Source organism: Pogona vitticeps, chromosome 3 (assembly GCF_051106095.1).
Source record: "Pogona vitticeps strain Pit_001003342236 chromosome 3, PviZW2.1, whole genome shotgun sequence".
NCBI classification, from domain to species: Eukaryota; Metazoa; Chordata; class Lepidosauria; order Squamata; family Agamidae; genus Pogona; species Pogona vitticeps.
Window position 1 is genome coordinate 15,882,206 of NC_135785.1, and position 14,274 is coordinate 15,896,479.

General features: G+C 41.2%; 1 protein-coding gene across 3 annotated transcripts in view; it reads left to right on the top strand.

Moving 5' to 3' along the window:
* The first annotated feature begins 1,796 nt into the window (after positions 1–1,796).
* The window catches only part of NCEH1 (neutral cholesterol ester hydrolase 1), a 32,998-nt gene continuing 20,520 nt past the window's right edge, over positions 1,797–14,274 (top strand). Inside the window, exon 1 of one of the 3 annotated variants that reach the window (XM_072996199.2) lies at positions 1,797–1,858. Coding sequence is in view for 1 of the 3 variants with exons in the window: in XM_020793801.3 (XP_020649460.3) it covers positions 2,302–2,439 (138 nt within the window). In the remaining 2 variants the exon portion in view is untranslated. Of the gene's footprint in view, positions 1,859–1,986; positions 2,440–12,407; positions 12,521–14,274 lie in introns of those variants that run through there. The other 2 variants (XM_020793801.3, XM_078389652.1) reach the window with 2 other exon arrangements.

A 14,274-nucleotide genomic window follows, 5' to 3' on the forward strand; every position in this document is an offset into this window, starting at 1 on the left:
ATGAGTCATATAGCCAGAATGTGACCAGTACACTAAAAACCTGCTTTCCTCTTGGCAGAATAAAGTGTTACATGTCCTTGTGACCTTCGGTCTGGATCTATTGACTTTGTTCATTCCCTGTTGGTCACCAGTCATACCTAGTTGAACATGAACATGTCAGACTAGTTGTTTCAGTCAACAGGAAAGTTGGGTTTTTCTTTAGGTATTCTCTTGGGAGGGGGATCTAGGGCCTCTGAGCTTAGGAAAGTATTTTTATTTTCAAGGAATTTGTCTCCCCATATGAGCCTTCTTGGTGCTTAAGATCATCAGAGGAGGCATTCCTCTCAGGAGGGCTTCAAACTGAATTAGAAGAGGGAGATGCACACTCATTGGAAAAGAGAGATGAAAATGTATGCACCATAAGAGGAGCAGAGCAAGAATGCCAGGAGTGTTGGAAACAAACAAGAAGAACTTGAAACGTGGCTCCCAGCTCTCAAAAATACAGCGTGCAAAAGGTCAACAAACTCTACCCAGCCACAAGGACAGGGGATCACTACACTCAAAAGACCAGCTAATGACACCCATCAACCACAGGAACTGATAATCTCTTCTCCTTAGCACAAGAATACACCCACAACAAGACACACTAATCACCCATCTACAGAAAAAGACAAAAGCCTATCTCACAGCCATAAATACTGTACTCCCAAAGCCAACTACACCAGAACATAGAGTGCTGTCCTCTGAAGATGCCGGCCACAGAGACTGGCGAAACATTAGGAAGAACAACCTTCAGAACACGGCCAAAGAGCCCAAAAAACCCACAACAACCAGAACTGGAAATCTTCTTTCAGGAGGGTAAATACAGTAAGAATAACTGAAACTTGGTGAGTTGATTCCCATGATTGGCATATGGAAGCTGAAGGATATAAATTGTTCAAAAAAGAACAGAAAGAAAATAAAGGGAGGTGGGATTGCACTATAGGTCCAATACATAGTTCTGCACAGAAATACAGGAGGAGAAGATTGATTGTCCCATAGAGAGCATCTGGATTAATATAAATGGGGCAAAAATAAATGAAACATGGACACTGGAGCCTTCTACTGAACACCCAATCAAGAAGATGGAGATGAGACCTTTGAAAAACAAATTGCAACAATGTCAGGCGGGGAATGGGGAGTGGGAGAGAGAAGCAGCAAACTGAAAGCATAGTAAGGTTATAAATGGAAATTGACATCTGGACACATGATCTAAACTTTCTGTGAATGCAGAATCTAAACTTTCTGTGAATGCAGGAGTGAGATTTTACAGGGTCTGGCAACTCTGCCATTCCAAAATAATAATAATAATAATAATAATAATAATAATAATAATAATAATAATAATAATAATAATAATAATAATAATAATAATAATAATAATAATAATAATAATAATCTGTTAATAACAAGAGAAAGAATTGCTGCATTGCAGCAACCTAAGTGTTTGCGGTAAGAGCCATCCATTCGGAAGCACCCTTGTATGTTACCTTCTGCGAAGCTGCTTCTACGTTCTGCTGTCCTGAGTCTCACCTGTCCTGACATGTTGCAAGAATGGTTTATCATTTACCAGCAAGCTTCTGTGGTCAGACAGGGACTTGACCTCTGATGTCCTGAGCCCTAGATCAACACAGTAGCTGTTGCACCACACCCGCCACCAAACGCACTCAGGTGTCAGATCTAACCGAAAGGCTACAAAATACAGTAAGTGCAAGCTTCCAGAATCTCCAGCTCTCTTCCTCAATCTAAGAGTCACCAAAAAAGGGATCCCGAGATCTCAGAAGCTTGCACGGGTCTATGCTCTTCTTCTTCTTGGCCTCATGAAAGTCCCACCCGTACGGTATGGCTGTGGAGATGCTACTTAACCCGGGGGCTACTTAACCCTTTCAGGGCGGGCTTCGGCCGGAGGGAACCGGAGCTGCACCTCCCGGCTTTGGCCACGAGGGGGTCTCCTCGCGCGGCTCCGCGTCCGCCCAAACGAAACCAAACAATTGCAAGGACACGAGGCTGGCCGGAGCTTGCGGGCGAGCCGGGGAGGTGGGGGGGGGGAAGAGAGAGAGAGAGACGGAAGAGTCAAGACTTCCTCTCGCCTCTCCCCTCTCTGATTGGCTTGGGGAGGTTATGAAACCCTTGAATGGGGCGTCGCGAGCCACCTTGGCCGCAAAAAAAAAAAAGCCACCCGGTTCAAAAAAGCGGCGCTGCCGGCAGGCGAAGGCTCCGCGGAGGGAGGCGAGGCGAGGCGCCGGGTGAGGGGGCAGCACCACCACCAGCAGGAGCAGCAGCATGAAGTCGGCCGCCGTGGTGCTGGCGGGGCTGCTGGTGCTCGCCGCCTATTATGTCTACCTGCCGCTGCCCAGCACCGTCTCGGACCCGTGGCACCTCATGCTGCTGGATGCCTCGTTCAGGGTGGCTCAGAAAACGGTAAGGAAAGGTAGCCCGAGAACGGATCATCCCTCCTGCAGCCCGGGCGGGGTGCCGTCCTCCTGTTTGTTTGTTTTTCCCCTCGCCTTCCATTGCCCTCCCCGTCGGTCGGTCTGCCAGGCGGGCAGGGGCGAGTGGCTTTGCCCGCCGGGCGATGCGCAAAGCGGAAATGCCTCGCCGGCTGGCGGGTTTTTAATACCTCCCCCGGCCGGCTTCCCTCAAGAGGAATTATCGGCGGGGGGCTTGGATGCAGGGCGCCTGGCAGCTCTTTGATGGGGATGCGGCACTCGAGCCTCTGGCGAAGGGCGGGCAGGCGGGCGAGGGAGGGAACCGGGGCGCCTCGAAAGGGCTCCGCCGCCGCTCCCCCGTTTCTCCCTTCAGAACTCCTCGCGCCCACCCGCCCCTTTAAACCGGGCTTGGCTTCGGTTCCTAAAAAGCGACACACGCTCTCCCCCCTCGCCTCCCGCAGAAGCGGGGCGGGAGGGGGGGCGACCACAGGGGAACTCCCTTCGGAGCGCAAAGCCGGGTTCAGCCCTTTGGGGCGTTTTTTCCAAGACCCGGCAAACGATGCTGTCCGTCCTTCTCCTCCCCTTCCCCTCCCCTCCCGTGCTTGGTCCCTCGCTGGCTCCATCTTTTGAGGCTTAATCTTTCAGACCCGCCTCAGCTTTTCTCTCCCCCCCATCAGCTGCAGAGGAGTGGGCGTCAAATGCGCAGCTCTGAGGCCTTGGCGGAGAGAAGGGCTCTTCTCTGGGAGGGCGGTGGTTTAGTAAGGCTGCCCCCCCCAGGGTGGGTGGGGGGCTGGGAGACGGGGCGTGAAGTATAAGGGGAGCCGACCTGACCTGACCTTCGGTGACTTTCAGGGCCTTGGCCAAACGTGAGTTGCAGAGTTGAAGGCAACACCCCCCCCCACAAGACAGTACAAGGGCCATCGTTTGATCCCTCTAGAAATGCACTGGCCTTCCAGGCCCCCAAAGAGGTCTACTCATAAGTAAGCTTTGATGAGGGAATTTCTGTGGAACCTAAGTCATTGGCTGAAATTTCTGTTGCTCCCCATAGTGAATCACCCTCAAGTAGGCCTGTTGAATCAATGGGGGATTTGGGAAGTCAATTCCTCCATAAGTTCCCTTGATTCCAATAGGGCTACTCTTACTGTGAACCTCTTTAGGATAGTAGGTCACAGTTAGAATTTCCCCTATTTGAATCAATGGGTCTTACGGAAGAGGTGACAAACCAGGTTCCCACTGATGCAGTGGGCCTCTCCGTGTTAAGCAACCGGATTTTGGCCAGTGGCTTAGAATTAAATCCTGTTGGAATTCCCCCTGCAAAGCTTACTTGTGAGTAGGCGTACTTAAAACTACATTCTTTTGAGTCCGGAAAAACTCAAAAGAACATGAAGGCCAAAGTAAAAAGATGTGACAGGTATGGGTAAAATATCTTGATATGATATTATCCAGTTAGAGCAGTGGACCAAGTACTGGGTAAAAAGAAATGATAAACATAGGGGATTTACAAAATATGAAGAAATTATAATACAAAAGAAAAGCACAGGTGAAAACAAGGTAGTGGAAGGAATAGTAAAACAACAACAACATATAATTGGAGGCAAGACCTCTGGGCTGGTTGAGGACCTGAATGCAGCTGCTTGCTGCTCTCTCGAACTCCCATTTATGAAATAAATGCAAGTGTATTTCTTCTTTACCACTCCCCAGAATTTGAATTTTTCAGAAGTGCCTTAGGAGAAAGATTTTGTTTGTTTCCCTGCGTGGATTGTTACCTGCTATACTCACCTGCAAAAGAATTTGTAAGCTCTGCTGGCCAGCCATCGTCTTTCAGTTTTCTGTTTACGTCTCTCTCTCTCTCTCTCTTTGAATGTTGATAAGTTGTTTCAAGGACACAGATAACGGAACCAACAAAACTAAAATTCTTAGCTTATATGTACTTCCTCAACTGTGATATTTATGATTCTGGAAAGACTCTGCCTGACTGACCATCTGCTCCTTAATATTTACAACTTGGAAATATGATTATTAACCAGCTGGACACTCCTAACCCCTGTGCTAAATAGTGACTTAAATATGCAGAGAACCCTGAAAAATAGTTATAATTGCTGAGATTGTTGGAGTTCATCTTGAAGACCTGCTCTGCGATCTAGGTGCCTAAGGGAAAGTTGGAGGATTGGAATAGAAGACTCACTATCAATTGAAATCCTCAAAGGGAAAAGGAGAGAAGAAAGAGGAGGAAGAAGGGAGGGGGAAAATTGTTTAAAGACTAACATTAACTAACAGGTTAATCTTTTTTCCCTCCCAAACTAATAATATTAACAAGTAACTAGTAACACATATTCAGAGTTTCTGAACTCTTACCCTAAAGCCTGTGGTATTTGGATACAAAATATTCATTTTTACTTCCCTTTTTCTTAACATTTCCAGCTGTTAACAAACTTATAGTGCAAGGGAGAAAAACATTAATTCTGTATATTATTTTCTGTTATCTATGTCATGCTATTACTAAAGTGTGATTGAAACAACCTATTAATAAGAATACCTGTGCAACACTAAATATTGAGAATTGAAATGCTCTGTTGAATACTGAGTATTGCCAGAGAAATGATTTCCAATAAGGGAAGTAAAGTAGTTAAGTAATTGATTTATAACCAGAAAAGAGAAAGTATTGACAGTGTTGCTATTTACAACTGGAATACTAAATATTGAGAAACTGATATAAGAATGACACAAAGATCTAGAATTAACAAAGTCACTTCAGAGGAAGGAGATGATTTTGGAATATGTTCAGTAAATCTTTTTGGGGGGGAAACAAGATTTGATCAACATGAAAGTAATGCAAATATCAGAGCAAATTTTAAAAATCTGAGAAAGAAATGTAAGATGGATATTTTAACCCTGAAACAAGAACTAATGACAGGATTAACTGAAATAAATAAACAAGTTGAACAGTAGGCAGAAAAAAAATTGATACACAAAAATTGGATAGCAAGAATTAGAATTGGCCCAAGAAGTTCTAAACCAACAGTTACAAGCTGTCCTGTACCTCCAATATTTAAATTGAAAGATTTAAATATTGGAGGTACAGAACAGAAACTATAAACTGAAATTCAGAAACATCCCAGAAGACGTTGGAAAAACAGATTTAGAAGAGGAACTCTCTACATGAATACAAGACCATATTTTGATTGAAGAAGGACTACTAGACTGCGACCAGAACTTTAGAATTAACTCTAAATTTGCAATAAAGAATAAAGTGTCAAGAGGTATCTTAGTTAAGATTACAAAAACTAGATACCTTTATATTATTAAAACAAAGAACCAACCCACTGGAAGTGAGTGGGATAGAAATACAGATATTTTTCAAGATCTCCTATCAGACACATTGAGGGAAAGAAAAACATTTGACTTTCTTTCACAAGAACTTAAAAAAACAAAAAATAAAATATTTCTGGAAAATTCCCTTTGCACTGGAAGTGATGTTCAAAAAGGGGAAACATATTATACTCAACCTAAATCAAGCCAAACAATTATTTGAAGAAATTTCAAAGAGAGATAATCCAAAGACAGCACAAGAATTAGAAAAATCAGGAAATTCATTACCTAGGAACCAATATAAGATTGATACCATGGGAGATCATAATCCTGTAAAGAGGACATGGAGGGAGGAAGGAACTAGGAGAAGATAAGAGATTAAATGATAACTTACTGATGGAGGAGGATATTCTTAAAAAGAAAAAAAATACTTTTTTGTGTTTTATTTTTTATTTTTATTTTTCAAAATAAATATAGCAGATGAACTGATTACAACTGTTTGGGACACGAGCAAAGTATAAGAGGATGTCCATTGTGGTAAAGAAAAAAGAGAAAACAATTGAACAAACAAGAAAATTAATAGGTAAAATCGGCCTGTTAGAAAGACAAAAGAGTGATGCCAAACAGTGAGAGAAATCAAGAAGCTTAAAGGTCAACTGGATCTTTTACAAACTGAAGAGATGCAAAAGAAACTCTTATCTCTCAAGCAGAAATATTTTGAACATGCAAGTAAAGCAGGTCGATTTTTGGCACAATGTTTAAGAAAGGAAATGGAGAGAAAAAAGATAACAGGTGTGAGAACAATAAAGGGGATCACATATATGGAAAAAGAAATTCAAGAACAATTCATCTCCTATTTTACACAGTTATATAAGAAATAAAAGCTGTCAGAAGAAAGAATTGAAGAATATAAATATTCCAAAATTTTCACCCGAAAATAGTGACATTTTGAATCAAAAGATAACAATCCAAGAGATATACCAGGCAATAAGAAATCTGGAAATGGACAAACCACCAGGACCAGACAGATTGACAGCAATCTATTACAAAAGATTGCTTTTGGAACTTTACAAGGAACTTGTAATGCCCCTAGAAAAAGTAATGAACCAAATAAGTGGAACAAAAGAACAGACATCATCTTGGCAGGAAGAATATATAACATTGATCTACAAAGAAGGTAATGATGTACTACAACCACAGTCATACGAATCAATCTCCCTACTTAATGTGGATTACAAAATCTTTGCCTCAGTAATGGTGATCAGACTCAAGAAATGTATTACCAAAATAATACACTCTGATCAGATGGAATTTGTTCCTAAGAGATTCATGTGAGATAATGTAAGATTTGTAATAGACACGATAAAGTACGTAGAAAAAATAACAACAAACAGGATTTATGTTCCTGGATGCAGAGAAGGCATTTGATAATATTTCTTGGAACTTTCTAAGTAAAGTTTTGCAACATCTTGAATGTGGTGCAAAGTTTGGAAATAGGATTCAAGGAATTTTCAGAAAATAAAATGCAAAAATATTAATACAGTAAATGGGGTTTTAACAGAGGGATTTATTATTGAAAAGGGAACTAGACAAGGTTGCTCATTATCACCATTGCTGTTTATCTTAGCAATAACGTTTTTTGCAACCAAAATAAAATAAGATAAGACCGCCAAATTGAAGGACTGAAAATAGAGTTCAACTTAAGAAGTTATGGTGATGATGTGGTTTTATCTATTTCTAACTCCTTAGGTTCAATGCAATGAATAATGGAACAAATAGCAACGTTTGGACCCTACTCTGACATTAAAATTAATAAAACAAGAACCAAAATAATAGCAAAAAAATTTAACAAAACAAAAAGAAAATGATCTTACAAAACATACAGAGCGCAAAATCATGGCTAAACCAACAAAGTATCTAGACATTTATTTAAAGAGAAAAATATCTGCTATAAAAATGAATATACCCAAATCAACCTTTTGTTTCAAATGATTCCAATTACAATTGAAGATCAAATATTAAAAGACTGGCAAAAACAAATAATACACTTCTATGAAGCGGTTTAAAAACTAGGATAAGATTTTAAGTACTACGGGATGAAAAGAAAAAGAGAGAGCTGGCAGTGCTTAATATTAAATTATACTACCAAGCAGCAGTTTTAATATGGATTATAGGTTGGGTAAAGAAACCAAATGACAGGTTAATGAAACCAAAGTGAAGGCCTACATAATCTTTTATGGATACAAAAAGAACTAAATCTTGTTATAAAAGCCCTATAATTAGGGATAGCCTCCTGAAAGCATGAGACTTTTAAAAATTAAGGATTAACCCAATAATGTCTCCAATAATGCCACCCACAGATGCATACTACAACAAGCAAGAGAGAATATGCCACAATTTTATAGCTTTTCAGGATACGATAGACTCACAAGGGTGAAATAATTCATGTCAAGTAATAAAAGAAGGAAAAAAGATAAGCAAGCTATCCTATCATCAGTTAATTTCAAGATATAAAGAGGCGACACAAGACAATAGGTGAAGATTAAGAAATTTAACACATTTTGAGAGAATAATTGTACAAAAAAATCTGAGTGACTATTAGGACATATCTATAAGTTACTACTTCAATTTGACACAGAAGGGGAACCAGTCAATATCAATATGTTAAAGTGGATGCAAAATCTAGGAAAAGAGATAATTTTTCAACAATGGGAAAGATTTTGGACAAAAAACATAAAATTCACCGCTCATCAAAATCTAAAAGAGAATTGGTACAAAATGTATTATTGGTGGTACATAACACCAAAAGACATAAAAATATGGATAAAAGTTATACAGCTCTCAGCTGGAAGTGTCAGGAATAGAGATGGGGATGAAGCGCGAATTGAACCACAACCCCCCCCATGACACAAGCAACAACCAAAAATTCATCATTCCTCCGGTCTTTTTTTCTTTCTTTCTTTTTCTTTCTCTCAAGAGGAGGAAAAGCATGGATCAAAGCAATTAGGCTGTGGGATTGCTTTGATCCCTTTTCCCCTCCTTTTGCTAAGCCCCCTTGAGCAAGAAGGGGGAATGCAGGAATCAAAGCTATCCTGCAGCATTTTCATCCCCTTTCCCCTCCTTTTGCTAAGCCCCATCCCTTTTGCTTAGCAGGATCAAAGTGCTGCAGGATTGCTTTGATCCCTGCTTTCCCCTTCCACTTGCTAAGCCCTGCTAGCAAGTGGAGGGGGAAAGCAGGGATCAAAGCGCTGCAGGATTTAAATTTCCTTAAATGAGTTACAATATTATTGTGTAGTTTGGCCTGTTTCTGATGGAGAGTGCTTCTGATTCGAATCACAAACTTCTCACCTCCCATGCTGTGATCCTTATCACCTTCGCCTTGTCCTGTGCCAGCTGTTTAAAAAAGTTGTTTAACCAGCCCTGAATTGCAGCTGTACTAACCCTCTGAGTAGGCATGTATTAGAGGATTGCATGCCGAGTGCAAACATCTGGTCTCCCTTTGTTCTCTGCCAGTGAGAAGGCTAACCTTGCTAGTCCAGTTTTGTAAAATTGATAATCTTAGCAAGTTATAAATAGAAGCTGTACACACCTATGTTAGCCTTTCATTTTTTTGAACAGAAAGTTATATGTCTTGCCTTCCTTGAAAGCCAGAAGATGTTTAAGGCATTTGTGTGGATAGTGTTTTGAAACAAGTGGTGCTTGGGGGTAAATGAAAGACCCCTTTTAATGTGTTAAGCCAAATTAGGACCACATTTAAGAGTAACAACCAACAAAATGCTGGGGTTAGCTAAACTGTCCACATAATAACTGAAACAGCCCTGCTCTCTGGGGAATTCTGGGAGTTGTAGTCAAAATGCATAAATCTTCACACCTCTAGTACAAACAGTGTCACTGATAAAGCTAGTTAACACTTTAAACTGTATGTACAGCATGATACAAACATTTCAGGCTTCATAACAACATGGCATGCTTTTATTTTCCCCCACCATGGATTTACCATCTGCTCAACAACTCCAACTCCACAGCAATCTAATAAAGCATGTGAGCTGTACAGAGAGTCTGTATGGTATACAGTAGTTGCATTGTTGGACTGGAACATGGGAAATCTAAGTTGTGCTCATTGCAAAAATGTCAAACTCGGTGGGTTCGATCACACTTTCTCCAGTTGACCTACATCCCAAGATTGTTGTGAGGATAAAGTAAGAAGGCTGAGTAAACATGCAAACATCTAGCCATGAGTACTGCGTCAGCTCACTGGAGGAAAGACATAACATAAATGTAACTAATATATAAATACATCATATAGTAGTTATTACAGCAATGAACTTTGAATTAGCTTTTTGAAAGGGATGCAATTTTAGACACCCTTCTGAAGTCTGGTTTAGCCCTATGCAAATAGTGTTAGTGCATGTGACCACTACATATGAGGAAGGCTGCATGTGAGCAGAGACAGGCAGGTAGACTGTCCCAAAAATTCAGTTGCATCCTCATTCCTTTCCACAGGTATCAATATGCAGTGCAGAGCTCTCCCCAAAGGCTCTTTGACATTTAGAACCTATCTTCCCAGGGTTCTATACTGCACAGAGATTCCCAAGCTTAGCAGAGGCTGTCAGCTGCAACCCACTGATGCAATGGGTTGCAGCTGACACATGAAACTGTCAGGTCATTCATTCACCTTGCCCAGTTATGGTTATTTTGACTAGCAGTAAATCTCCTGATTAGGGATGTGCCATTGTTGTTTTTAAAAAACATAAATTCCCAGGATTCTCCCAAGAAATCCTTAGGCAATGTTTCCTGGGAGGAAGTGATGCAGTGGTTCCTAGGAGTGGTATTTCTTCCAGAGGTGTTTAAGAGCAGCAAGACTATCCCTCCCAGGAAGCTCTCTGACAGGAAGTGAAGGCCTATGATGCCATGGACTCCTGGAGGACTAGGTTCTGGGCCAGATGAGTGAAATGAAGATGTATTCACGAAGGCTTTCATGGCCGGAATCTAATGGTTGTTATCACAACAATACACCCACAACAAAAACAAACTGATCACCATAATCACCCATCTGAAAAGGACAAAAGCTGATCTCACAGCCATAAATACTCAACTCCCAAACAAACTGCACCAGAGCACAGAGTGCTGTCCTCTGAAGATGTCAGCCACAGAGACTGGCGAAACATTAGGAAGAAGAACCTTCAGAACACGGCCAAAGAGCCCGAAAAACCCACAACAACCATGAAATGAAGATGTCTGTAGATGTGTGTCTATGAACTGAAACTTCCAGAATTTTGCCTGGGGAATTTTTGGATAATTCTGGGATTAGTTTTGAGCATTCAGCAGGAGACTTTCCCCTCACTTGCACCCCAGAGACTGTTGCTTAGAATCCCCCACTGTCTATGCTGACTGTGGGATTCTGGGAGCTGTATCACCAAGAAAGTAACATTTTTTAGCCATGCTGCTATCCTGATTTTTTTTAACTCAACATGGGCCCTTTGCATACATGTGCCCTGCTGTTGAGCTTAGGTTCTTCACTGTTGGAATAATTTCCATTGACATCCTTAGAGCTTACCTCTGAGTAAACATGCAAACATCTAGGCTCTGTATGTGAACAAACGTAAGCCTAAGCTTTGACTCTTTGTACTGGGGACCTATAAATACTGGCCCATTGCATACAGTCTTTGTAAGAATTAAGGTGTGTAAGGCACTTTGGAAAAATACTATAATCATGCAACGTGGTTGTCTTAGGATAATTGTTAAACTTTTTATTTGTTTGTTTGTTTAAAATATTTTACCCGTCCTTTCTCCCAGCATGGCTCACATAATTAGAACCACAATATTACAAACTAAAAATAGTAGATTATTCAAATGTTTATAAAGAATTAATAACATTATGTTAAAAATATAAGGTAAAATCACTGTGAAAACCAGATTTAGAAACAATAAAACATGAACCATTCTGTTTATTGTCTCCTAGATAGTCTGTCACTTTAGTTGTTTTCACATTTTTGGGTCAGTAGGGTGTTGACATGAACTGAGCAGACAGTGTGTAAGCTCTGGAAAGAGAACTTGCTTCGCCAACTCGTTGAAGAGTTCATTAATTCTGCATTCCATCTGCAATCGTGGTCTAAGGGTTGCTCCTGGGAGCCTCAGGAACAAGGGTGGCTGGTAACAGCCATAGTTATTAACCTCTCTTAACCTCTGTGTCAAGTGCCTTCTTGAACCTTGAACAATTGATCGTAACATTTAAACCAAAGCTGTGATGTTCAAGGATAAGCCAGAGGTTGGAACCATCACTGCTTGGGACTACAAGTCCCCAAACTCCCTAGTGAACGAGCAAATAACTTTTCCAAAGGACGTGATTCTCACAGACTAGGAAGGGAATGCTTTTTGAAATCCCCACCTCCATCTGCAAGATTGTTACATCCAATAACCCAACCTGACACCCAGCAGCTTCTTTGTCCTGAACGAGAAAACGCATCCGAAACTGGATTCTTCTTCTCTCCCTCCAGCCTAATCTAATCCCAGAACAGAACATCTCTGTGCGTCTGATGAGCTGTACAACAATAAGCTGGGTTGCCTTTGTCATGAAGCAGAAGTCTTAATCTGTTTTGTTCAAGGATAAGGTGGCATGGCAGGGAATCAGAAGCGCACAAGCTATTTTGGTTCCATGCCGTTGCTGTAACAGAGAAGGAGGGAAAGAGGCAACTCTGTTAGGGAAATTGACCATAGTACAGTGGCAGAGCACACGGTCCAAGGTTCAGCTATCTCCAGATCAGGTTATGAAACCCATTGGTAGTTAGTGTTGCTAACTAACTTGGAAAGGTTAGAAGAATCTCCCTGGGATTCAGGGAGAAAGTGCTTGCAAACAGTTAGCTATTGCTTCACCTTGTTTGTTCTCTCAGAAATGGGAAGCCTCTGTCGTGTTGCTAATTAATCACCCAGGCATGGATGAGAAACGTAAGCCCCGGGGGTTGAATCCAACCTTCGTGGAGTCCCAGTCTGGCCATTTAAGTCAGTAGCAACTCATTGGTTTCACTAGTATTATATAATGCTTCCTCCGGTGCATTAGTTTGTTTTTGCTATGTTGTTCCTGTTTTGGAATTTTGCTGTATTTGATTATGGTTTTGATTGCTGTAACAGGCCTGCAGTGGTCCCTGGTCACCAGAATGGAAGAATATACGTGTTTCTGTGAATAAAGAAATGGATGGGTGGAGACTTGAACCCAGGTTTTCCTCCCCCCCCAGTCCAGCACTCTCATTAGTATACAAAATTATGTACTGTAGTTACAGCCCTAATATTGCCATTAGTTATCCAGTGTTTTAAGAACCAAGAAAACTTGCTCAAATTTTGAAAGTGACTGGAGTACTTTAAACCAGCCACTGCCTTACTGGGTTGTTATGAGGATAAAATTGGAAGGGGTATGTGACTTTGAGGAAAGGCAGGATATTAATGCTCAAAAGAAGCAACAGAAATGTTAACGCGTGAACCCACGAGGATCTAGCAGAGTGCTATTTTGGGTCCTGATGGCAAAAATAACTCACAGCTTCTTCAAGCATGACATGTGTATTTACAGCATACGTATATACATATATACAGAGCAGCAGCACAACAGCATGGAATCATCAGTAGAAGAGGGAAGGGGTACATCTCTGCAGAGTTCAAATATATAAACACTAAAGCACCTGCCCTTGCCCTGTCAGAGCAGATGTTGCATCATCCACCTGTCCAGAATCACTGTGACTCAGCATTTTACACACCTGGATATCATGGCAGCTCATTAATGCTTCTGTTCTGTTCAGGCCTATAAATTTTTTAATACTCTGACATAAGTATAGAGGCAGTGTTAATAATCAGTTTGGGTGGAAGAAATATTAGCATTTTTCAAGTACTATTTATTTATTTACTCTTTCAGCTTGGATACTCATACTGCAGTCACTCTCTGGGCCGTTCACAACACATTAAAACACATTAAGGTCACATTATAGTAAATGAAACCAAGTACAGTACCTAGCAATAAATACCATCAAATAGATTTAGAAACCTCCATCCCTTGCTAAAACCGATCTGAAATAAATTAAACAGAAAGTAACAGCAAGCAAAAGAAGCACAAATATTAAAAACAGCACTCTCTCGAGGAAGGGGGCAGCATGAGCTGATTCAGGTTAGTTGGGAGGAAAGGAGGTTTAAAAGAGACATTATTTTTGAAAATTGGGAGTTGGAAGGAAATAAAAGACAGCTAAGACATGAAATGGAAACAACATGTGCAACTCCCTGACCACCCTTGTCTCTGCTGTCTTGATCTCCCAGTGATTCTGAGCTAGGGCCACATGCTACGTCAGGATTCAATCAGTGGCCTTCCTTCCTTCCACATTCTCCCTCCCCTAAAACAGGACTGTGATGGTTCAATTTCTCCGCTAAATGAATGCTCCTAAGAATGTGTGTCGGTCACACTTTTATGTGTTGGACCACCAATCCCATCCCCTTGGGTGGGTGGGTGGACAAAGGTGATAAGGAAAGGTTTGCTTTTGGA